Source organism: Vombatus ursinus, unplaced genomic scaffold, assembly GCF_900497805.2.
Source record: "Vombatus ursinus unplaced genomic scaffold, bare-nosed wombat genome assembly UNPS02014775.1, whole genome shotgun sequence".
NCBI classification, from domain to species: Eukaryota; Metazoa; Chordata; class Mammalia; order Diprotodontia; family Vombatidae; genus Vombatus; species Vombatus ursinus.
In genome coordinates, this window is record NW_020954553.1 from 1,647,971 (window position 1) to 1,673,365 (window position 25,395).

At 44.3% G+C, this 25,395-nt stretch overlaps 1 protein-coding gene and 1 non-coding gene across 4 annotated transcripts in view; one reads left to right on the forward strand and one right to left on the reverse strand.

Moving 5' to 3' along the window:
• The window catches only part of PTPRU (protein tyrosine phosphatase, receptor type U), a 108,684-nt gene that overhangs the window by 23,489 nt on the left and 59,800 nt on the right, over positions 1 to 25,395 (forward strand). For all 3 annotated transcript variants that reach the window (XM_027864553.1, XM_027864554.1, XM_027864555.1), the window contains exons 2-8: positions 7,491 to 7,622; positions 13,601 to 13,872; positions 14,871 to 14,952; positions 15,127 to 15,242; positions 15,465 to 15,639; positions 15,917 to 16,210; positions 17,285 to 17,593. In XM_027864553.1, coding sequence (XP_027720354.1) covers positions 7,491 to 7,622; positions 13,601 to 13,872; positions 14,871 to 14,952; positions 15,127 to 15,242; positions 15,465 to 15,639; positions 15,917 to 16,210; positions 17,285 to 17,593 — 1,380 coding nt within the window. The remainder of the gene's footprint in view (positions 1 to 7,490; positions 7,623 to 13,600; positions 13,873 to 14,870; positions 14,953 to 15,126; positions 15,243 to 15,464; positions 15,640 to 15,916; positions 16,211 to 17,284; positions 17,594 to 25,395) is intronic.
• Positions 6,434 to 6,540, reverse strand: LOC114045016. Its single transcript, XR_003569330.1, has one exon. It is a non-coding gene; the product is annotated as a U6 spliceosomal RNA (small nuclear RNA).

Genomic DNA, 25,395 nt, shown 5'->3' on the forward strand with positions numbered 1-25,395 from the left:
GGACCAGAGGAAGAAAGAATGGTGGAGAACATTTGGATAAAGGTGGGGAGAATGGAGGAAGAAATAGAAATGATATCATTATTAGAGTAAACTACTGATCACTTAGACAGAAAGAAAATTGATGTGAATTTTAGGAAATATACCACAATCCTAGCTCAAAAATGATACAGCAGTGGTGAGACACTTCAGTTATCCAGACATCTACTGGAACTCTTGCACTGTCAAAAAGCACAACAGTTGTTAATTTTTTAATTGACCTTGATGATAATTTCATCCTTCAAAAGGCAGAGGAAACATAAAGGGAATTGCTCTTCTGGACCCGTATCTCACTTATTAGAAGGAACTGGTTGCTGGGTGGAAATGATAGGAACCTTGTGGGGAAAACAAGGAGGTTCAAAGATAGGACTGATGCTCCAGGTGATTGGAACCATGATAAATGATGATAGAGAGAAGGTAGAAATACTCAAATCTTATTTTGTCTGATTTCTCTTCCCAAGAGAACAGAGAAAAGAAAGAACAGAAATGACTCTTAGGGAATTGAATCCTGAGAGAGGAAGAAATAAAGTAAGAACTTCCTTTAATAAATTCCCATGTGGTCCACTAATGAGTTCCCATCACCAGATAGCACATCCCATCATCCTCTCTGTATCATCCCCACTCTAATCTTCATTCTTTCCCTGTCTACTGGCTCCTTCACTGCTGCCTACAAACACAACTACGTCTCTCCTATCCTTAAAAAGCCTTCACTTGATTCTGTCTATTATCTTATAGCTCCCTTCCTGTTCTCACTAAACTTGAAAAAGCCACCTACAAGCCTCCTCTTTCTCTCCCCCTTAACTGATTCTATTTTTTTTTTTTTTTTGGTGAGGCAATCAGGATTAAGTGACTTGCCCAGGGTTACGTAGCTAGTAAGTGTCAAGTGTCTGAGGCAGGATTTGAACTCAGGTCCTCCTGACTCCAAGGCTAGAGCTCTATCCACTGTACCACCTAGCTGCCCCCCTCCCCTCAATTGATTCTAAATCCTTTGAATTCCACCTTCAACCTCAAGTCACTGATGGTCTCTTAATGGCCAAATCTCATGGTCTTTTCTCAGTCCTCATTCTTCTTGACCTCTCTGCAGCTTTTGACACTGTTGATCTCCCTTTTCTCTTGGATTCTCTTTCCTTTAGGTTCTCTCTCCTGGTTTTTCTGCTGCCTGTCTGACCAGTTCTTAATCTCCTTTGCTAGATCTTCATCCAGGTCATCCTCACTACCTGTGAGTGTCCTCTAAAGCTCTGTCTTGGGTCCACTTCTCTTCACCCTCTATACTGTCTCCTTTGGTTATCAGCTTCCATGAGTTCAATTGCCATCTCTATGCAGGTAATTCCTAGCTCTATATATCCAGTCCTAACCTCTCTCCTGAGCTCCAGCCTCACAACTCAAGTTAGATGTCCAATAAGCATATTTAACTCAATATGTCTAAAGCAAAACTCATGATCTTTCCTTCCCAAGTACTCCTCTTTTTCCAACTTCCCTATTACTATCAAGGGCTTCACCATTGTCCCAGGTAGCTGGGCCCTCAACCTTAGTATCATCCTTAGCTCCTCTCTTGTGTTCACTCCCTATGGCCAATCTGTTGCTGAATATTGTAATTTCTCCCTTCACAATGTCTCTCACATATGTCCCCATGTGTCTGCTTACGCTACTATTATCCTACCATGGGCTCTTATTTTCTTGTGTTTGGATTATTGCAGTAGCCTGCTGGTTGGTTTTCCTGCCCCAAGTCTTTCCTAACTCCAGGCCATCCCCTAGTCAGCTGCCAAAGGTGCTAAAATGCAGGTCTGACTAGATTCCTTTCCAACTCAATAAATCGCAGTGGTTCCCTATAGCTTCTAAAGCCCTTCACAACCTACCTTTCCAGCCTTCCACATACTCTTTCTTTTGAGGCAATTGGAGTTATGTGACTTGCCCAGGGTCACACAGCTCATATCTGAGGTCGGATTTGAACTCAGGTCCTCCTGACTCCAGGGTTGGTGCTCTATCCACTGTACCACCTAGTTGCCCCTCTTCCACATACTCTTATGGTCTAGTACCACTGGCCTTTTTGTTGTTCTTCACATGTGGCATACCATTGCCTTCCTCCATGTCTTTTAAATACTGCCCCCACCCCCAATGCATGGAATGCTGTCGCCTTCTCACTTCTGGCTTCTGGCTTCTTTTAAGACTCATCTCAAATTCTACTTTTGGTGAGAAGTTAAGATTACCTCCCATGTGCATAATATTTAACTTATATATACATAGTTATTAGGCAGGGATAGCTAGGTAGTACAGTGGATAGAGCACTGGGCTTGGAATCAGGAAGACATCTTCCTGAGTTCAAATCTAGCTTCAGGCATTATCTGTGTGACCCTGGGCAAATCACTTAACCCCATTAGCCTCAGTTCCTATCTGTAAAATGAGCTGGAGAAGGAAATGGCAAATCACTCCAGTGGTTTTGGGAAGAAAACCCCAAATGGGGCCATGAAGAGTTAGACATGACTGAAATGACTCAACAACAACAATCCCTACAGCAATTAAAAGTTTTAGGGTAGCGAGGTGGCACAGTGGATAGAGTGCTGAGTCTGGAGTCAGGAAGACTTGAGTTCAAATCTGCCCTCAGACACTTACTAGCTGTGTGACCCTGGGTAAGTTACTTACCCCTGCTTGCCTCAGTTTCCTCATCTGTAAAATGAGCTGGAGAAGGAAATGGCAAACCACTCTAGTAGCTCTGCCAAGGAAACCCCAAATGGGGTCATGAAGAGTCAGACGTGATTGAAAAATGGCTGATCAGAAACACAGTTTAGAATAAGAGCTCCTTAAGGCATTCTATTTTTGACTTTCTTTGTATCCTCATCATTTAGTACAGTGCCTGGCACATAGGAAGTGCTTAATAAATGCTCATTGATTGATCCATTGAAAGAACTAATGGATGTGACTATTGAGTCATTCTCAAGTCAAATCTGTGGTTTGTACAAGTCTATAATATTTTTAAAAAATTAAATTATTGTTTCAATAAACAAAAATGGATTTTTTTTTTTTTTGGTGAAGCAATTGGGGTTAAGTGACTTGCCTAGAGTCGCACAGCTAGTAAGTATTATGGGTCTGAGGCTGCATTTGAATTCAGGTCCTCCTGAATCCAGGGCCAGTGCTCTATCCACTGTACCAAAAATGGATTTTTTTTCTCCGTACCATTCCCTTTCCCAGTAGTAATATTTGAAAGACTGTAATGAGGATTGTAATGAACTCAAGAGGTATTACAAAACTGGAGAAGGCCTGATTTTCAGAAAAGAAGAGAATGTAGCCTACTACTATTGACTAGTGAATTTGATTCTTGGTAAAATTCTAGAGTCTATTATTAAAGGGATGGTTAGTGAATATGTAGAAAAGAAGGTGGTGATCACAAAGAATGACTTCTCTCTCTCTCTCTCTCTCTCTCTTTCTCTCTCTCTCTCTCTCTCTCTCTCTCTCTCCCCTTCCTCTCTCTCTCTCTCTATATATACTATATATATTTGTAATACACACATGTATATACACACACTATATATGTATATATGTATATATGTATATACAATATAGACTTTTAGCGAAGGATTTGATGAAGTCTTTCATGATACTTTTGTGGGAAATATGGACAAAATTGAGTTAGATGATTATACAGTTTTGCATATTCAGAAATGGTTGATTGGCTACATGCAAATAGTAGCCATTAATGGTTTGATGTCAACTTGGAGGGAGATCTCTGGTGGAGCATTTCAAGGTCATTGGTATTCTGCTATTTAACATTTTCATCAGTGATTTGGATTATGCGATAAATGGTATGCTTATCAAATTTACAGATGATGAGAATTAGGAAAGTATAATTAAGACACTGGATAATAGTCAGGATCCAAAAAAGAGCCCAACAGTCAAGAACCTGGCCTGAATCTATGATGGCATTGATATGTGTGCTTTCTTCCAATCATGTAAATCATAAACCACTTAGCACTTTCACCTTCTTCTCAAGTTCTTGGAGATCTTGACATTACGTAGATACCAGTAGAATATGTGAGCTTTTCCCCATTGGTTATGCCTCATTTGTGTGACAGGGCTGGTCTACTCCCTTTTCATATGATGCATCTCTCTGATGATATTCTTTTTATCAATTCACCTGAGCAGTACTTCAATGATTATGTGTTGCATTCTACTGAGATTTCTTAGGTACCTTTTCATTGCCATTTGGATGATCTCCAAGGCTAAATTTTCAGAGACTGATCCATGACTCATAGACAGATAGGATCAATAGAAGAATACTGATAGGCTTTGTTTCCAGAAGGACCTTAGGGGTCTTTAAAAGCATTGCACAATTTCACAAGGTAAATCTAGCCTAGTCTCCTCCTTTGAATCAACTTTGAACCCACCTCATTGTCCATCTGCAGTGTCTGTCTAAGATTTATGTATAGATGGACCAACTCTATGGGATATTCATCTGACAGCACATCAATAGTCTGGATTATCAGTATTCCTCATCCACTTGGTTTACCCAGTGTGGATTGTAAGGTAAAACTCTTTTCAGTGGTAATAGGCCTTATTAGGAAACTCTGAAACGTTCTAGGGCTTGATGCAATCAGTACAGTGTCATCTGTAAACAACAGCATCTGGGACATCCTCCATGACAGTGACACATACCTTTGGTATACATATGTCTCACTGGCATGGGCCTCTCCCTCCCCTTTTCATCTGCCACTGTGATTTTATTGGTGTAAAGAACTCCCGGTGAAGAAATTACCTCCACCAATACAGGCTGGCACCTTGTTCTGCAACATAGAGACTAATGCTTGAAGCAGCTTTATGCCATTCATAACCAGAGTGTCATTGAATGAAGTTATTTCTGTTGTTAGATCTTTGAAGGAATTTTGTATGATTTTGACTTGTGCATGGAAGATATCTTGTTATAGGAGAGTTTTTAAGGTAGTCTTTGTGCTACCAAATACAATTCTTTTACGTTGTCAATGAACAGTAAGCACAGGAGCATCTTGTACTATTTCTACCTTTTAGTCACTTGTGTGATTATAAGGATTTGCTCTGCTGTTGAATAACATTTGTAAAAACCTTCCTGTTCCTTCCTCTTATCTTCATCACATGCCCTCAATGTGCATGTAGATTATTTGTAGAATATTCTCATACAGATTTTTTATAGCTGGGAAACCAGGCGTGTAGGTTAGTAATTGTCACTGTTGCCTCAACTGACTTTTTTTTTTTTTGGTTGGAATAAGGCCTATGATTTTCCCTCCCTTCAGTGCCATTTTTACTGCCTCATGCAGAACACTGGGGACTATGATGTTGGAATACAAAGGTGGTAGCTCCACTGTCATTGATAGAGAAAAAGAGTTTGGTATAGACATTTTTTATAGATCTTAGCCTTTCTTTGATCTGTTCATTGTCCTCCATCCAGTTTCATACTTAAATGTCCTCAGTGTGATCTGTCTTAGTTGGACCCCTCTCACCTTTCTGTAAATGTGTTTTTCCTTCTTCTACTGCTTTTCACTGTTTAATGCAGTGAGACTGATTGTAATCCTTTTCTTTTTTAAATAAGATTTTACAAAAGGAGTTTTCATTCTAAAACAGTGTCTTTCTTGGCTGTCATATCTCATGCTTAGCAAGGTGATCAAGTGTCTTTAGGGATGAGGGTTTTTGAGGCTCTCCTGGTCTCCATACTGTGATGATTAACCTTCTTAGGAAATGGCCGTAATCTGTGTCCATGTCTGTTAATCCATTTCCCATTTTGGGGGATTGACAGCTTGGTGAACTAGAACAGGTTGATGTTGCTTCAGTTGTGTTCAATAGCTTCTCATTTTTACGCTTTCTTCTAATTGGTACTGATCTTGGACGAACAAGTCATTGATCTGGCTTTATATAGACAACTGATTCAGAAATGACCTCCACATTGGTAACCAATCATTTCATGTATATTAATATCAGAAAAAAGTCTTATTTCCTATTACTCTTCTCCCTATACTCTCCATTCTAGTCAAATTGCCCAGTTACCTATTTCCCATAATGAAATCTTCCACCTCTGTGCATTTGCATAGGTGATCCCCCATGCTTGGAATATTCTTTCTTCTCACCTCCACCTTGTAAAATTCCTTCCTTTCTTTTTTTTTTTAATCATATTATAGGTGCCACCTTTTGCATGAGGTCTTTTCCAATTCCCTTAGTGATCAGTATGTCTTTCTTTTCTCTTCTTTTTTTTTTTTTTGGTGATAATACATTTCTTTTTCTTTTTTTAAATTAAACTTAATTTTCCCCCTCCCCCACCCCAAGATGGCATGCATTCTGAATACCCATTCTCCTAATCTGCCCTCCCTTCTATCTCTCCCTGCTTCTTCTCTTATCCCCTTCCCCTTTAATTTTACTTCAAGGCAGGATAGATTTCTATAAAAATATGAAACGCTTCACGAATTTGCGTATCATCCTTACACAGGGGCCATGCTAATCTTCTTTGTATCATTCCAATTTTAGTATATGTGCTGTTGAAGCAAGCACTAGTATGTCTTTCTTTTTGAAATTACATTGTATGACTTTATTTTGCATTTACTTATTTCTATACCTTTTAATCTTGCTCCTGCAATGTTAGCTTCTTGAGGGCAGAGATAGTTTTATTCTTTTGTCTTTGTATCCTTAGCATCTAGAACAGAGGTGGGGAACCTACGGCCTCAAGGCCACATGTGGCCTTCTATTTCCTTGGGTGCAGCCTTCTGACTGAGTCCAACTTTTATAGAACAAATCCTTTTATTAAGGGAATTTGTTCTGTGAAGTTTGGATTCAGTCAAAGGGCTGCACTTGAGCACCTAGAGGGCCACATGTGGCCTTGAGGCCACAGGTTCCCCACCCCAATCTAGAACAATGCCTAGCACTCCTAGGTTCTCAACAAATGTTTCTTAAATGAATAAATGAGATTTGTTGGAGAGATTTCTTGCAGGTTTTGGCTGGACAGACTCTGAGGTCCCTCTGAGGTCCCTTCCAACTCCAAGATAGCATGATTCAATGCTATTGTGCTAAAACACATAAGTGATGCAAACATTTTGATGCTTCCCTCCTAGAGTTCTGTAAATAGCCTCAAACATGCAGATTTTATATCTCTAGTTATGTGTGTGGTATGTGTTGAGTGTGTGTGCGTGTCCACATCAGATTATACACTGTGGGTGGATTGGCTCCTGAATTAGGAAACACAAGATGTTCTGTGGTTTTAGTCCAGGGGTGGGGACTCCAACATAGCAGCCCCAATCCTATCCCCAGCCTTTTCTTTAACCTCCCCTCCCTCAATGCCCCCTTCCCCAATCTGACCTCCCACTTGAAGTTTGGTTTCTATAGATCTCTTTGGTGGGAGGTGATGTAGGAGCTACCTTGGAGTAATCTAGTAATTTGTCCCACCAGTAAGCTGGAGGGTGACCCCAGGATAGATTTGAGATAAATTAACTTTCCTGTTCCCACAGCTGGCTGCTCTTTCGACGAGGATGGAGACCCAGTGGCACCATGTGAATATAGTCAGGCCCAGTATGATGATTTCCAGTGGGAGCAAGTGCGAAATGATGCTGGCCCCCGCTTCCCGCCAGACCTGCCTCATGGTGAGCCCTTTTCTTCCTTTCTTTAAAAAAATGCTTTATTGATGCCTAATGTCTTTATATCACAGTTACATCTCACCTTCACCTCCAGATTGAACTTTTTTTTTTTTGTGACAAAGGAAAACAATGAAGCAAAAACACCTTATACAAAAACCTTGTCTGACAACATCTCTCCTAGTTGTCTTTCATCTCTTGGTCTTGGGAGAGGATATATCCTTTGTTGTCTCTTCCCTAGGATCTTTACTCGTTTTTCTGTTATTCACAGTATGATTCCTTTTGGTGCATTCCTCATTTATGTTGCTGTCATTGTGTAAATTGTTCTCATGATTCTGCTTATTTTCTTTGTACTAGTTCATACAAATCTTTTCATGTTTCTCAGAATTTTATTACATTTGTGTGCCACCATCGGTTCAGCCCAATCAATGGACAACCACTTTGTTTCTAGTTCTTTGCTGTTATGAATATTTTGGCATATATGGGAACTTTTTTTCCTTTGACTTTCATGAGATATATACCTGGGGGGGTTACTCAGTTAAAGGGTGTAGGTAGTTTAGTTACTTTTCTCACATAATTCAAAATTGAAATCCAAAGTAGTTGGATTATTTCCCAGCATTGAGGTGAGCCATTTTCTGCTCTCCCCTCTTCCCTGCCCTATAGAGAACCTTCTTTTACTCTCTCCCAATACTGAACCTTTCCCGAACCTCTTCCTTTCTTATCTAACATAGAAGTTAGATGCAACCACTACAGAGACTCCTAAAGGCTCAGGGTATCTGCCCCTGTAACATAACCATGCAGTTGGGTAGTATCAAGTTTATTGCTAGGGCAGCCTGACTTTCTCCTCAGGAAACTGCATTCCCCACTCTCACATTCATTGCCTTATCACCTCTTACCCTGGCTAATCTGGGCACAATTCTATTTTGGGTCTAGTCTAAAGTTTCTCCAAGAGGGATGAAATAAAAGAGGTGCTCAATATGCAAATTTGAATCCAGTACAGTATAGATGATTTGTTCCTATTTAAAGAAAGCCTTGATAAGCAAAGGAGAATCTTAGTGTGCATTACTGAATGATCAGAATAGAACTTTGTAGCTTGCTTGTTACTGCTAGTGTAGTTAGCTAGTAGTCAACATTCAAGACCCATTTGTACATAAATAGGTTTTACAAGACTACTGATTAGCCATGTTACATTGTCTGATGCCAACCCCTCCCTTGGTGCCATCTCACTCTTTCTTCTGCTTAGGCATTTGTCTTGGTGGTGGTCAAGTTTCCCAGTGCGAGCACTTCCCCTTTGGTGACAGACTTTGCTGCTCCAGGGGAATGCCACTTCTGTCCCCTTACCAGTGGCAGATGTTGCCACTATGACCAAAACACTTCTGGGCCTTTTGAGTTTTCACAAGGCCCTGTACCAAAGTCATGAAGATATAAAAGGCACTAGCTTGCCTAGACACAATGGAAGGAAGAGAAAGGGCCAAGTCTCAGGGCACCGCCTTAGCATACTCAGAGTTCTGGCTCAGCAGTGAATTATGGGACTGAATTCAGTGATGAGTTGTACATGGTCAGAAGCCAGCCCCTGAGAAATCCCACATGGTCCCCCTGGAAGCAGGAAGAGGATATTTGTCTATGGGTGGAATGACTCCCATTACACTTGCCTTACAGTGAGCTTTCTCTGACCTTCTTCATTTCCTGTCCCACAGTGAAGTTCCCCAGATTCCCCCTTCCTTGCTCCCTTGCCTTTTCTCTGATCCTCTTCCCTGTCCTGCACTGAACCTTCTCTAATCTTCCTTCCTATCCCACAGTGATCCTCTCCTAATCTCCCTTCTCTGCCCCAGAGTAAGCTTACTTTGTTTCTCCACTGGGGAGCTTTTCTGGATCTTTCCTTGCCCCACAGCAAATCTTCCCTGATTGCCCCCCTGTCCTGCCCCAAATGCTCTGCTGTGAACCTTTCCTGATTCTGCTTCCTTCCTGCCCCGCTGTGAGCCTTCTCCATTTCTTCCCTTGGCCCTTCCATGGACCTTTTCCAACAGGCAGATTCATTGTGGTGTAGTGGAAAGAGCACTGAAGATGGGAGACATATTGCCTACCTGTGTGACATTAGGCAAATGACTTTATTTCTCTGAGCTTCAGTTTCTTCATCTATTTCATGACGGATTTGGACTAGGTGATCCTTAAGGTTCTTTCCAGCTCTATATCCATGATCTCCTTCATTTACCACTCCCTTCTTAGTCCTGCTCCGTGATGATCAGGGCCAGGAACTTCTCATACCTCTCCTCCTCCTCCTCCCTCATTGCCTCTAAGTCGTCCATAAGCCTCTACCCTGTTTCCTTCAGTGGCTGTTCTCTTTTTTGGGCCTCCCAGTCCCCACTCCCCGAGGGCTTCCCTCCCTTCTATACTTCCCCAACATGCAATGTTTTCTGCTCAAATTCTGATCCCTATTCCCTCCTCCCTAGTGCCTGGACTCATAGTCCTTATGTGTTGTTTTCCCCCATTAGAATGTAAGTTCTTTGAGCTCAGGGACAGTCTTACTTACTAATATTTGTATCTTCAGCATTTAGCACAGTTCTTGGCACACAGTAAATGCTTGATAAATGCTTTCTTTATCTATCTCATAGGTTGTGTGCCTGACCTCAGCATGACCTCCCCCACTTTTCGAAGGGGAAGGCACAGTTGCCATCTCTATGTCTTTCTTCAGGTGCTTGAGAGGATGAGTCACTCAGCCCCAGGTTCTACTCAGGCCTAGGTCTAATCAGAATTTGATGGCCTCGGTGGAGAATGGATGTGATGACTAGTCCTGTTGGCTTCTCTCCACATTCTGAGATAGAATCTTTAGCAACCTCTCCAGGGCAAAGTTTGGTGCTCAGCCCTCACTCCAGTCTGCTATGGCTATGTCACAGAATTTAGAGCTGTTAAGCCTTCTCTGAGGCCATCTTGTCAAACCATAGCTGAAAGGAATCCCCACAATAGGGTACCTGACAAGTGGTCATTCAGCCTCTGCCTGAAGACCTGCAAGGGGGGTGAACCACTCCCACCCTTCCTCTTGGGGCAGTCAATCCACTTTGGCACAGCTTTCATTGGGAGGAATGTTTTCTGCACATCAAGCCTACACTGGCCTCTTTGCATCATCTACCCATTGTTTCTCTACTCTAGCACCAAGGAGAACAAGTCTAATCTTTCCACCTACTGGCCCTTTAGATAGCTGAACAAAGATATCGTGCCCTCCCTGAGCCTTCCCTTCTCCTAACAAATCCTCATTTGGCATGGCCTCAAGGTCCTTTGCCATCTTGGTTGCCCTGCCTCTGGCTCCCTCCATTTTGTCAGGGTCCTTATGCTCTGGTGCCCTGTTGCATTCTGACTTCCCCAGAGACCCACTCACTACACACAGCAAGCCTCAGATGTCTGTCCAGTAATGTCAGAAAGCATCATAGAACTTCAGAATTGGAAATGCCCTCAAAGGTCAGGTAGTCTAGTCTAGTGTAGTATTATGCCAGTCTAATTTCCTTATTTAAATAGATGACCCAGATTGGGGGACTTGAGTTACCTAGAGCCACACAGTATAGGCAGTGGCATGATTGGGAATAGAACCCGAGTCTTCTGACTCCTGTTCTGGGAATCTTCTCCGCTCTATCATGCTGTATTTTATAACTTTCTGCAATGCTTTCTCTCCCTGTCTCTCTCCTTCCTTGTCTCTCCTTCTCCTTTTCCCAGAAGCTCACAATTGTGGAGGCTTGGAGTCTGATTAGGCAGCCTTTTCTTCCTCCTGAAAATAATTTGGGCCCTCTTTTTTTCTTTTAACATTTTTTTCTTGATATCTTTTGTTTTCACATTGCCATCATTTCCAAATATATCCCTCCCTTCTCTACGGAAGGAGCCATCCCTTGTAACAAGGGATAGAAAAGAAAGGATGTGTGTGTGTGTGTGTGTGCGTGTGTGTGTGTGTGTGTGTGTGTGTGTGTAAAGCACTTCAGTAAAACTAACCAACCGATTAACTGAGTGTGACAGTATATGCATGTTCAACATTCATAGCTCCTCACCTCTGCAAGGAAGTGGGGGAACCATTTTCTCATCTCTTTATGGGGAATTCCTTTCTCTCTTTTCTTCTGCTCCTGCTACCTTTCCCCTCCCAGATTGGAGCCTGTCTTGGCTGGCACTGGTAGCCTGTTAACACCCCACCCTTCTTCTTCCTCTTCCATCCTCATTAGGGGTAGGGTTAGGGATCCCCAAATTCTCTCCCCAGGGAGTATCTAGCAGCTAGATCCTTTTATTAAGGGGATTTGTTTTGTGAAGTTTGGATACAAAGGGCTGCACTTGAGGACCTAGAGGGCCACATGTGGCCTTGAGGCCACAGGTTCCCCATCCTTGAATTTTAGCCTGTTGGGAAGATAAGTTATACCCCTAGAATAGCCAGAGGAAGGCAGAGCATGAGTCTGTGTTCCCTAATGCTTCAGTGACCAGAGTCAGGGAGGGTCAAAGCAGGGTGGGAAGAAAAGGCAGGGGGCCATTGGTGACACTGGGATTAGAGCCTAGGACTCTGATGAATCAGGAAGAGAAGGAGCTAGAGACAGGAAGGGCTGACTTCTTATAGAGAGGAGAAGAGTAGGAGGAGAGAAGGGGAGAGGGATAGCCTGGTTCTTGGGTTAGGGGCTAGATAGTAGAGAGGAAGTCTATGGGCTCATAAAAGGAGAAGAGTATGAGATTGTTTAAAAAAATAAAAATCTCAGCCCTGCCCACTTCCCTCCTGACTCTGTAGTCCTGGCCTTGGAGAGATGAATGAAATTCCCTTCCAGGGGTGTCTCAGGGGAGCCCTGAACTCTGGAGGTACAGGGGCTGAGATGAAAATGAGTTTTTGTTGGAAGTCTTCCAAGCCCAGGAGTCAACTGGGATAGCTCTGACTTTTGGCCCCTTGCCACTCGCCTCTTCCCTCCTGGGTGGCTTCCTCAGCCACCGATCACCTCCTGCTCCCCTCTGGCTTCACTCCAAGGAGCTATGGCTCCTTGTCCTCAGATCATTTCTCCTATCCCGGGCCCAGTTGGGGCCTCCCTTGTTGACCTCATTTCAGCACTAAAGGCCATACTCTAGAGGGGTGGGCCTGTCCCTCTGGGATCTCCCAAGGAAGGGCTTGTCTTTTAATATCGCAGAACTAGGACCTCTGGCTCACAGCCTTGTAAGACTGCTTCAGTCTGACCCTGCTTGAGCAGAAATCACCTGCTCTAGGTGGTTCAAAATGAAGAAGCTCATAGGCATAGTTGGGGTTGTGAGAGGCAGCTTGATTCAGTGGGAAAAGTGCTGGGTTGGGAATAGAGAGACTGAAGTTAGAATTCCAGGCCTGCCACATAGAGTCTGTGTAACCTTGGTTAACCTCTGATACTCTCTGGGCCTCCATTTCTCTCATCTGTCAAATGAGGGGTTGGATTCAATGATCCAGTTAGGTAGAGCTGTGGATAGACGGCTGGACCAGGGGCCCACAAGGTCTGGGTTCAAATCCTGCCTCAATGACTTACCATCTGTGTGACACTGGGCAAGTCATTAAGTTCTCAGCCTCAGTTTCGTCTCTTGTAGAATGGGGATAATAACATCTATCTCACAGGGTCATGGGGATCAAAACAAATGAGGTAATGAATACCGTGTATGGCATTTTGTAAACCTTAAGTAGCTGGCTAGTACATGAATGCTAGCAATCTCTTAGATCCCTCCCAGTTTAAATCTAAGAGCCGATGGTTTATTGCCAAAATATACAGAAATCCTCTGGTTCTTGTCTCATCCTGTCAGCATTTCCCCTTGCCTCTTTCTTCCTTGGCTTCCTCCGACTCTCTTTGTTTCTCCTCTATGGCCCCCCAATCCCTGTCTCCCTGAAGCCTCCTTAGCTCCCCAGTACTTAACACAATGCCTGGTACATAGTAGGTACTTAATAAAAGTTGATTGACTGTGTTTATCGACTTAGTTTTCTCCCGTATCCCCCATCCCCAAACCGTGAACTCTTCTCATTCTAGGTTCATACCTGATGGTCAACTCTTCCCAGCATGGTGCTGGTCAGCGGGCCCATGTGGTCTTCCAGAGCCTGAGTGAGAATGACACCCACTGCTTACACTTCAGCTACTTCCTGTATAACCGGGATGGGCACAGTCCTGGGGCCCTGGGAGTCTATGTGCGTGTCAATGGAGGCCCCTTGGGCAGTGCCGTATGGAACATGTCTGGCTCTCATGGCCGTCAGTGGCACCAGGCTGAACTGGCGGTCAGCACCTTCTGGCCCAATGAGTACCAGGTGAGATGGCTATGGCTGCTGTGTTGGGGAACAAGCATGAGAGGTCCATCTGTGGCCAGAGTCGAGATTTTACCTGTGTCTAGGATTTGGGTGGTCTGTGGCCGAGGTTGGGGCTCAGTCTGACTGGGTGAGAATGCATAGCCCCGAATTAGGAGTAGAGTCTGTGGTTGAGGAATGGGATTGTATCCTTAGCGCAGTGTGGTAGAAAAATCCCTGGATTTGGGATCAAAGGATGTGGGTTCAAATCTCAGCTCTTCTACTCGCTGCCTGTGTGACCTCAGGCCAGTGTCTTAATGCTCTGGGCCTTGGGTCTCATCTGTCAAATGAAGCAGTTGCACTTGACCTCTGAGGTCCTCTCCAGCTCTAAAATCTACGATTCTGTGACCTTTGGGGAAAGTTCACCATCCTTAAAGGGTCTGACCTAAGACCTTGGTCTTTAAACACCAAGCTGTACCAGGCCTTGGTGAGGAGATGCTGTTGACTGCTCAGGGCTGGCTTCTAAGGCGGGTTGGTGGTCCTTCTTCTAGGCGGAGTCAGGGCTGTGGCAGGCCAGGCCCCTCAGGGTTACAGGGCGGGCAGAAGGGATTTGGAGTAGATGTGGAAAGAGAAGGGTTGGAACAGAGGCTAGGGAGGGCCACTGAAAGGCACAGGATCCTCAGCTCCTTCAGGGAAGGGGCACTTACCTGCACGTACCACCCTCAAATCCCAATACAGTGCTATGCACTTAAGCATTTGAATGAAAACCTGTGGCTTATAGTGGTTGGAGGAGGAGCTGAAAGCTTTGGAGAGAGGGGGAGGAGCCCTTTGCGAGTAGGGATTGCTCCCTTCTTGCACTTATATCTTTAGCACCTAGAGTTGTACCTGACACATGGGGGATGCTTACTAAACGTCTGATGATTAATTGATTGATGGTGGGGCTAGGGGAGGGGGAGAGTTAACTCTGGGGATGGGCAGAGGCCTAGACTATGAGCTCGGTATTTGGGTCCCTGTTGCCCCAGGTGCTGTTTGAGGCCATCATCTCTGCTGACCGCCGAGGCTACATGGGCCTGGATGACATTCTGCTCTTCAGCTATCCATGCGGTGAGTCCTCCAGGGGGCCTCCCTGCTGTCCGTGACTGCTTGGAGAGGTTGCTGGGGTGGAGTGGGGTGGGATGTAGAAGGGGCTGCCCCAGGGGTGATGGAGGGGAGCCTGGCTCTTCTGTTCTGCCTATGTACTCATCCTCGCTGCCTTGTGTCTCTGTCCCCTCTCTCCAGCAAAGGCCCCTCACTTCTCCCGTCTGGGCGATGTGGAGGTCAACGCAGGCCAGAATGCCACTTTCCAGTGCATGGCAGCGGGGCGGGCCTCGGAGGCTGAGCAGTTTCTGCTGCAGGTGAGAGGCTTCCCCTGTTCCCCACCCTGCCCCCACCCTAGGGAAGCTTGTTCTTTCTCTCCTTGGCGGGCAGGGCAGCGGGTTCTCCTTCCTCCTCCCAGGATGATTGTCCACCCTCCTCATTCCTGGTGGGCAGGTCCCCCAGCAGATTCTCTTTCTTTCTGGTGGTCAGGGCTCTGGGTGGCCAGGGTGGTCTCCAAGCTTGCCTTCCTTCTCCCCTAGCGCCAGGGTGGTTTGATGGTCCCCGCTGCCTCCGTGAAGCACATCAGTCACCACCGCTTCCTGGCCACGTTCCAGCTGCCCGAAGTAGGGCGGGGGGAGCAGGATCTCTATCGCTGTGTGTCCCAGGCACCACGGGGCGCAGGAGTCTCCAACTTTGCAGAGCTTATTGTTAAGGGTCAGTGAACCCCTGGGTTGAATGAGGGTGAGAGACCTAGGTCAGACTGAGGGATCTGGGAGAGTCAGGCCTGGAGGGTGCCCTCTGGGTGGGTTAGGGTCAGTGTATGATTGGGGGAGGGAGTCAGGGTCAAAGGGTATCTTCTTGGCTCCTCTTGGGTTATGTTCCCCTGCACCCCCTAGATCCCCTTGGGGTTCTAGAGTACTGGACACGGGCAAGAGGTGGTTGTGGTTTCTCCCACATTGCCCTTTCCTGCCTACCTCCTCCTGTCCCCCAGAGCCCCCCACACCGATCGCACCTCCCCAGTTGCTCCGGGCTGGCTCCACCTACCTCATCATTCAGCTCAACACCAACTCCATCATTGGTGATGGCCCCATTGTGCGCAAGGAGATTGAATACCGCATGTCTCGGGGCCCATGGGCAGAGGTGCATGCGGTTAGCATGCAGACCTACAAGCTGTGGCACCTTGACCCCGACACTGAGTATGAGATCAGCGTGTTACTCACCCGGCCTGGTGAAGGGGGCACTGGAAAGCCTGGCCCTGCGCTCATCAGCAGGACCAAGTGTGCAGGTGAGTGATGCGGAAATGGGGAAGGATGCATCCTGGACCTGATCTGGTAGAAACCATATGCAGATGAGTAAATGAGGACCAGAGATATTAAATGATTTGCCCAAAATCTCACAGGGAGTAAGTAAAATCTGAATCCAAATCTTCTGACTCCAAATCTGGTGCTCTTTCTGCTGGGCTACACTGTCTCTGTTGAGTCTTGGGTTCAACAAAATTGCAGAGGGGATGCTTAACCTACTCAGGAGTATCCTACTGGCCTGAATATATGTCACTCTTGTAGATAGATGGCATTTTGAAAGTGAGAGCCTTTTGAAAAGAGGGGAAAAAAAGATATGTGCTGAAAAATAACACCAAGTATAGAATGCATTCAGGTTTTATCCAAACCAGATTTGGGAGAAAAGTGTGGCGGAGATTTGAACCAATAGTAAACTTTAGCGGTACTATTTTCTTGCAGACAGTTAATGTGCTAATTACAAATAGTCTTATTTATTCCTTAAAGTGGGTCCCTTTGAGGCCTCCATTTGTTGATACTTTGTTAGTAGTTACTGTTGGTATTTGAAATCAATGAGATTTTTCCTACTATTTTGAAAGACCCATGATTTCCTGGTTGGGGAATTCCCTGGCAAAGGTTTCCACAACTTCCTGTCTCAGAAAAGGGTCTTTGTGAGTTGGTGGGGCCAATCCCTTCCCCACCAATGTCTGCCAGTGGCCAAGCTTCTGGTGATGTGCACCAATTGCCCTCCTCGCTGCTTGGTGATTGTCATCAGAGTTCTGTCTGAAGCCTTCCCAGCTCAGCTGGTCCTGGTCGAGCTTGGGGCTCAGCTGGCATAGCCTTTGAGAGGGTCTTCTCCATGAGACTGTGGAGGATGCTGTAGAGGATGGAAATGAAATTCTTTTGGAGTGATTCAGACTGGCCTTCCCCACCTTAATTTGACCCTGGGGTGGTGCTGTGTTCATGGTGGTCTAGTTTCTTAGCTTCCATATTTCCTTCTGGCTGATTAGTTCTCTCTCCTCCCTTTCTCCCTGTATTCTTCCCCATCTTACCTCCTGCCCTTTGGCCCCATCTTTGTCCCTCAGAGCCCATGAGAGCTCCCAAGGGTCTTGCCTTCTCTGAGATCCAGTCTCGTCAGCTGACCCTCCAGTGGGAGCCCCTTGGCTACAATGTCACCCGCTGCCACACCTACACCGTGTCCTTGTGCTACCGCTACACCGTGGGCAGCAGCCACAACCAGACTTTTCGGGAGTGCGTGAAGATGGAACGGGGCACCAACCGCTATACCATCAAAAACCTGCTGCCCTACAGGAACATCCATGTGCGGCTCATCCTGGCCAACCCCGAGGGAAGGAAAGAGGGCAAGGAGGTCATCTTCCAGACGGATGAAGATGGTAAGGCCCCCATGGTTCTGAGTGGCCTGGTCCTACACGAAGGGGCCTTCCAGGTTGTTGGTAGAAGTCTTCTGTGATGAGTGCCTTGGGTCAAGGACTGCCTGGCAGTGGTTGAGGATGGGTCAAAGAGCTAGGACTCAGTAGTAAACTGGTCAGCAGCAGGACATTTGAGAGTTAGTTCACAAGGACTAGGAAGCAAAGAGCGTGTCCATTTGCTGTCTTGTAACTCTCCAAGGTACTTAATGTTCACCTAGTTCTAAACAAACCTGTATCTGCAAACATGTGTTTACTTTTCTTTGTATCTCCAGGGCTTAATACAGTGCCTGGAACACAGTAAGCACTTAATAAATGTTTATTGACTGATTGACTGAGAAAATGTAGCAGTGTGTAATGCTTGTGGACTGATATGCTTAATACTGACATATTAAGGCCCACTCTTTACAAAGCATTGCACTAAATGTTGAATGAGAGTCAAAGTTTAAAGAAGTTACGGTAATTCTTTGCTAATTCTACCATGAATCAGGGGCAATTCCGCATACTTGCATCCCTTTCCCTCCATTCATACAGCTGCTACCTTGTTTATCACCTGTCATCTGGATTATTGCAATGACTTTGCCGATTCTGGTCTCTTTCTTGTCTAATCCATACTTCACACAGTGCCTTTCTGGGCATTTAGTAAATGTTTGTTGAAATTATTGTGTATTTATTGAATTTCTAAAGTCACACATCTGACTATGGTATTGCCCTGCTCAAGAATCTTCAGTGGCTCCCAGTTAGCTCTAGGATAAAACACAGAGTTCTCAGCCTGGTACTGAAGGTTCTCTGTAGCCTGGCTTCCACTTACTTTTCTAATTTATTTCATATAACTCCCCCTTCACAATGGACTAGTTGTTCTCTGACCCTGACCTTTCATCTTCAGCTTCTGTACATTTGCATAACTCTTTCCTCATATTTCCTCATCTCTGCCCTTAGAATCCTTATGTGGCTTCAAGGCTCAGACTAGTTGCCGCCTCTTCCATGAAGCCTTCAGTTGTCAGTGCCTCTTCCATCTGCCAACTGATCTTTGCATTTACTCATCTGTGTTGTGTTATGATCTCTAGGAGCTGGTCACCCTCAGCCGGCCATCTTCCAGTAAATTTCTCAAGGGCACAGACTGTTTCACTTTTGTTTGGATTTCTCCAAGAGTCAGCACACTAGGCTGTATATAGTAGGTGCTTACTTTACATTTGTTGAATTGAATTGAATGGCAGACAAGGTCCCTGCTCTGCCTTTTTGCAATTTACTGTCCAGTTGGGCAGACAGTGATAATAATACAATAATAAACAATAAAAGGCAATATTCTGATAGTGCTTTGTAGATTTTTACTAAGCATGTGCCTCATGGCAGTTCTGTCAACTAGGTGGTGCAAGTATTATTATTGTTATTATTTTACAGAGAGGGAAACTAAGGCTCAGAGAGATTGTGACTTGTTTATGGTCACATAACTCTAACTAAGTAAGCTAAGCTAGCTTTCAAAACACAGGTCTTTTGGGTCTAAGTCCAGCTTGCTTCATTGTCCCCCATGGCCTAGTTGTGTGCCGAGGGGACACGGAATCAGAGAATTCCAGCATCAGGAAGGACTTCAGAGGCCACTCGTCCAGTCTAGATCTAAATAATCAAACAGTCAACTTACAAACTCCTACAATGTGCCAGGCCTAGTGCTAACGTCTGTGAATACAAAGACAAAAGCAAAACAGCCTCCCCTCTACGCATACTCAATTAGTAGTCATCCAGCCTCTGCTAAAGCTCTCTACTGAGGTCCCTAAGGTATAAGGGAAGATATTGTTGCCCATGCATTTACAAATGAGGAAACCAGAGCTCAGAATGAATGAATAAAAAAATTTGTATCTGACACAGATACAAAAATGAGACAGTCCATGCCCTCGAGGAACTTACATTCTAATAGGAGCAGACACACACATACACATATAAATACACATACACACACATGTACACATACAGGGGAATTCAGGGAAGGGTATTTTGGTTTGAAAAGGTACAGAGATGGTGAGAGTGGAGCCCTACTATAGGGGGATAGATTGATATGCCCTTTCAAATAGCGATAGCAGTATTGATTGGATTGTGGTTCCAGAACTGAAAGTCAAGGGGAGGGAGGGAGAGGATTGGGGTGGAGGGCAGGTGTGGGGCTGTTGAGGAGATAGGCAAGGGAGTAAAGAGAAGGATGACTATTTTGAGGATAGGCCTGGGATGAAGAACTCCTGAGCTTGGTAGCAGGCCTTCTCCTTAGGCAATCAAATGTATTTTTTCAGCTATTGGAGTTATAGAGTCTTTGTATTATCATGTGGTCTTATTGTATGTAGCCCTTGTTGAGAACAATAGGTGACTAGGAGGATGGAATACTGAAAACCTGAGTTTGAATCCTGCCTTAGACACTTACTAGTTGTGGGATCCTGAGCAAGTCCCTGATAGATGTGTTAGCCTCAGTTTCCTCATCTGTGAAATAGGGATGATGATAGCCCCTATCTCACTGGATTTTTGTGAAGGTTCATGGTAACTGCATATATAGTGTGCTTTGCAATCCTTAAATGCTATAGGAATGTTAGCTATTAATTATTATCCTGTGGTCTTTAGTTTATCATGGCCTTTAGGTTACTATATAGCCTCTTGGATTGTCGTGTATCCTATAAAGAAATGATATCTGGAAAGGATGGCATAAAAACCAAAAGATAGCAATAAAATTTGCTGTGAAAGGATTGGCCTCAAACCAATTACTCCATCAATAAGAATTTATTAAGTGCTTACTATGTGCCAGGCGCTATGCTAAGTAAGCCCTGGGGATGGAAAGGAAAAGAAAAAACAGTCTGTGCCCTCAAAGGGCTCGTATTCTAATACGGGGAGGGAATATATGTAAATCAGTGCACACAAGATAAATCCAGACTTGATGGGATAAACACCCACTATTGCATATTAAATGAATTTATGCAGAATATAATATGCCATATATAAATGTGTGTACAAGACACAATGCATATATGTACATACACATAGTATGTGCACACAGTGCACATACATGTACACAATGCACATGCCTATAATATACACACGAACACATGCCTATACAAGTATGTATCTATGTACACACTGTGCACAGCACACATATATGTAATACATTTATATAGTACACTCACACACCTACACAATGTATGTATTCACAGTGTGTATGTACATGTGTGTATTATAGATAAATATGAACACTCTGTATATATTGTCATAATACACATGTGTATGTGTGCACACACACATACACGTGTTACATACATGTCTATACATATATACACATACACACAGACACATATGAATGAATAATTATTGTTACCCTAGACCCAGCTCTGCTGGGGAGCTCCTTTTCTTGCTTATCTACCCACCCTCCCCTGGACCCACCCCTTGAACAGCTGGGGGTGGCCCCTTATTCTATCCCTCTCTTGCTTTCCCCCGCCTGCGTCTGGTTCCTGGGTGGCCTAATCCCCGTCTTCCCCATTCTTGCTTCTGATCTGGATTTCCTTTTCTTCTCTTTAATGCATTAAAGCCTGATGTGGGGCTTTTCTTTTTTCACTTACAAAAACATCTTAGTGCCCAGATTTATTTGGTCTTCCTCAATTACAATTATTGTTATTGTTCTAGTACACTGTCCTCATAATACTGTGCTATCCTTCAAAAACAGAGGCCTGAGGTCATAAATCTGGAGCTGGACGATGCCCTAGAGACATTCAGTCAGCAGGCATTTATTAAGCACCTACTACATGCTGGGTATGTGCTAAGCACTGGGATACAAAGGAAGGGAAAAGACAGGCCCTGCCCTCATTGGGGGAGGCAGCGTGCAAACAACCATGTACAAAGGAGTTATAGACAGGATACATTTGAGACTGCTGAGTCCATTTTATGCATGAGGAGACTGAGGCACAGAGAGATTGAGTAACTTACCCAGGGTCACACAACTAGTAAATGTCTGAGGCGGGATTCGAACTCGAGTTTTCTTGACTCCAAGCCCGCCAGTCTACCATCACCATTGATATTGCTGATTGTGTAATTTGAGTTTGTTTTTCTTTCTTTCAAGCATGTTTTGACATCACCTTCATTGTCAGCTAGATTCTCTTCCCTCCTCTCCTTTGGGAACCATCTCTCGGGGTCTTGGGGCCAGCTCTAACCCTCTTGCTACACCTAATCTCAGACGTTCAGCTGGAGCATTCATGCCTCTGAAACTGGCCACTACCAACCAGGACTTGACTTATTGTCTTGTTGATTGTCTGGGCTTAAAAGAGTGTTAGTAACATAAATTAAACTTAAAAAGATGTATATGTGTGTGTGTGTGTGTGTGTGTGTGTGCGCATACTTTTTTTTTTTGCCCCTAGAGAGCCTCATTGTTACACATTTACTAGTTGAGTTCTCTTCCTTTGTAATAATGAAAAAAAGGGAGGAAGGAAGAAAGAAAGAAAAAAAAGAAAGGAAGGAAGGAAAGAAAGAAAGAGGGGAAAAAAGCATTTCAGCCAATCAGACTTAGTTAACTCTCCTCCCCTTCCCTCAGCTCATCAGCTGAGCCTGACAGTATACTGCAGTCCTGACAGTATACTGCAGTCCATACAGCATTCAGCTCCCATAGTCCTCCACGAGGTGAGGCTTTTCAAAGAGACTTTACCAGCCGTAGTTGAAGAAAGGGTGAAGCAAAACAAACTTAGAGCCTGGAATGTCAGGGTGCCAGGGCCCAGGGATCTTTATGCTGCAATACCCCTAAGCTGGCCATAGAGGCCAGTCCAGCGTTCTGGGCTAACTGGCCGGCACGCTCCCTCCTGAGCCCACAGCCCCATTCTCGTCTCTTTTTCTGCTTCCAGGCTGATACCATCCTAGCCCCTCTCGTCAAATTCTGGGGTCAGTGTTTCCAGGAGGACCCCTGTCCTCCACTTGATCAGGGCTCCACCTACTTCGCCAGCCTCCTTTTGATAATTGATAACTCCTGTCTTCCTGCTAGGCTGATAGCGCTCCGTGCCCCACCTCCCCATTGACACATACAGTAATAACCACACACAATTACCATGATTGTGAAGGGAAAGACCTTTAGAATTTCACATGAATCTGCATTTTTCACAACTTTGTTTTTCTGTCTTGGTTGATATTGAACTGGAGGGATCAATGATAGGGATGGTCTGTACTACCAAGGGTGTTGAGAAGCAGCAGCCACCTAGTGTAATGGAAGGAGGACTGAATTTGGAGTTAGAGGACCTGGGTTCAAATTCTGAAGCTTGCAGGTGTGCCCTTGGATAAGTCACATCCTCTACTGGCCTCACTTTCCCCATCTGTAAAATGAGGTGATTATACTTGATTAATCAGACAACAAGAATTGAGTAAGTACTTACTATGTACCAGACAACAAGCTGGATGCTGATACAAAGAGAAAAATGAAATGGCTCCTGCCCTCAAGGGGTTTACCTTCTAGTGGTGATCTCTAAGCTCCCTTCCAGTTCTAAGTGTGTGATCCTAAGAGGAGTTAGAAATCCAGGGAAAATTAGAGGGTCTCGGTCTCTCCTCTTGGGGTGCTACTTCTGATACTTCCAAAATGTTCAGAGCCCTCTCAAGTAAAAGGGAAATGGGGCACGGGGGAGTTGAGACTTGGCTAAAAGCCTAGAGGCTTTGCCTCGGCAGCACCCTTTTTGCGTCCTGCCCAGCTCTCTCCCTCTTATGGAGGTTGTGTCTGGGAGCTTCCAGGCTCCGGATGACACAGAGCTGGAGCAGAAGCTGCAGACACAGCAAAAGCAGCTGTGACTCCCCTGCCCCTTGCCTTCCTTTCAGGCGTTGGGCTGCCTCCTGGAGAGGCTCCTGCTTGGGCCTGGGGCTGATCCTCCTGTCTGTTTTAGGCTCCGGTCTAGGTGGTGCAGTCGATAGAGTGCCAGCCTGGAGTTCAAATCTGGCTTCAGAGTCTTACTAACTGTGAGACTGGGCAAGTCATAACCTCTGTTTGCCTCAGTTTCCTCATTTGTAAAAGGAGAATAATAATAGCACCTACCTCCCAGGGTTATTGTGAGGATTAAATGAATTTATATATGTAAAGCACTTAGCACAGTGCCTGGCACATAGTCAGTGCTATATAAATGTTATCTTTATTTACTCATTCATTTGCTTATCTCTGTATTGATCTATCTATTCATTCATCCCTTTATTTACCTATCCATTTATTAATTTATCTATCCATTCATTACTTTATCTTTCCATTTATTTATCCATTTATCTGTCTATTTATTCATTAATATATTCCTTTATCTATCCATTCATTTATTCATTTATCTATCTATTCATTCATTCATTTATTTTCCTGGAGGCTCCATAGTCATTAAGTAGCAAACCCAGGACCGAATTCCAAGCTCTTCTGCTTCCAACTGCAATACTCTTAAAAATAGTTTTCAGTGAATAATTGTATACATATATATATTTTTTTGGTGAGGCAATGGAGGTTAAGTGACTTGCCAAGGGTCACACAGTTAGTAAGTGTCAAGTGCCTGAGGTCAGATTTGAACTCAGAGATAACTTTTTTTTTTTTGGGTGAGGCAATTGGGGTTAAGTGACTTGCCCAGGGTCACACAGCTAGTTAGTATTATGTGTCTGAGGCCGGATTTGAACTCAGGTCCTCCTGACTTCAGGGCCGGTGCTCTACCACTGTGCCACCTACCTGCCCCCGAATAATTATATTTTTAAAAAAATGAACTTTTATTGATATAATTTGTTTTCATATTGCCAAAGTTTCTCAGTATCCTTCCCTTTCTCCCTCCCCCCTCCCAAAGAAACATCTCATACAGCGAAGAATATTTTTTAAAGAAAATGAGGGGAAAAAAATCAGCAAAATTGATATATAGAAAGATTCTGAAGATTTATGCAGTGTCCCTGGCTGTTCTCCCCACCCCTACCCCTGGAGTGGGGGCAGGTGTCTTCTCTCTCGCCCTGTCTCTGAGGCCAGGCTTGTTCTTTGTAATTCTGCAACATTCATTTTCACTAGTTTTACGGTTGTTCCTTCCGTTTCCATTGTGGTAGTCATTATGTGTATTGTTTTCTTGGCTCTGCTTACTTTACTCTGCATCATCTTTCTATGCTTCTCTCTTTGTAATGTTCTTCATTTCTTAAAGGAGAGAAGGGAAGGGGAAGGAATTTAGCATTCATGAAATGCCTATTATGTGCCAGGCAGTATGCTAAGCAATTTAAAAATATTATTTCATTTGGTACTCACAACAACCCTGGAAGGTAGGTGCTATTGTGACCCCATTTTAGAGTTGAGTAAACTGAGGCAAACAGAGGTTAAATGACTTGCCTAGGGTCACACAGCTAGGAAGTATCTGAGGCCAGATTTCAACTCAAGTCTTCTTGACTCCAGGCCCAGTGGTCTATCCATGGGCCACCAGCTGCCTTTTAAAGCATAGTAATATTCTATTCCATTCCATTCCATTTATATAGCACATTTTGTTTAGCCATTCCCCAATCTGTGGGCATCTATTTTATTTCTAGTTCTTTTGAGTATTTATTTTCTATCCCTCCTACTTGCCCTGCTATTGAAAGAAAAAAAAAAAGAAAAACTCCTGGTAACAAATATGCATAGTCAAACAAGACAGATTTCTACACTGGCTGTGTCCAAAACCATGTATCTCAGTCTATACCCTGAGTCCATAGCCTCTCTGTCAAGAGGTGGGTGATGTGTTTTCCCCATAGCTCCTCTAGAATTGTGACTGATCATTACCTTGATCAGAGTTCTAAAGTCTTTCGAAGTT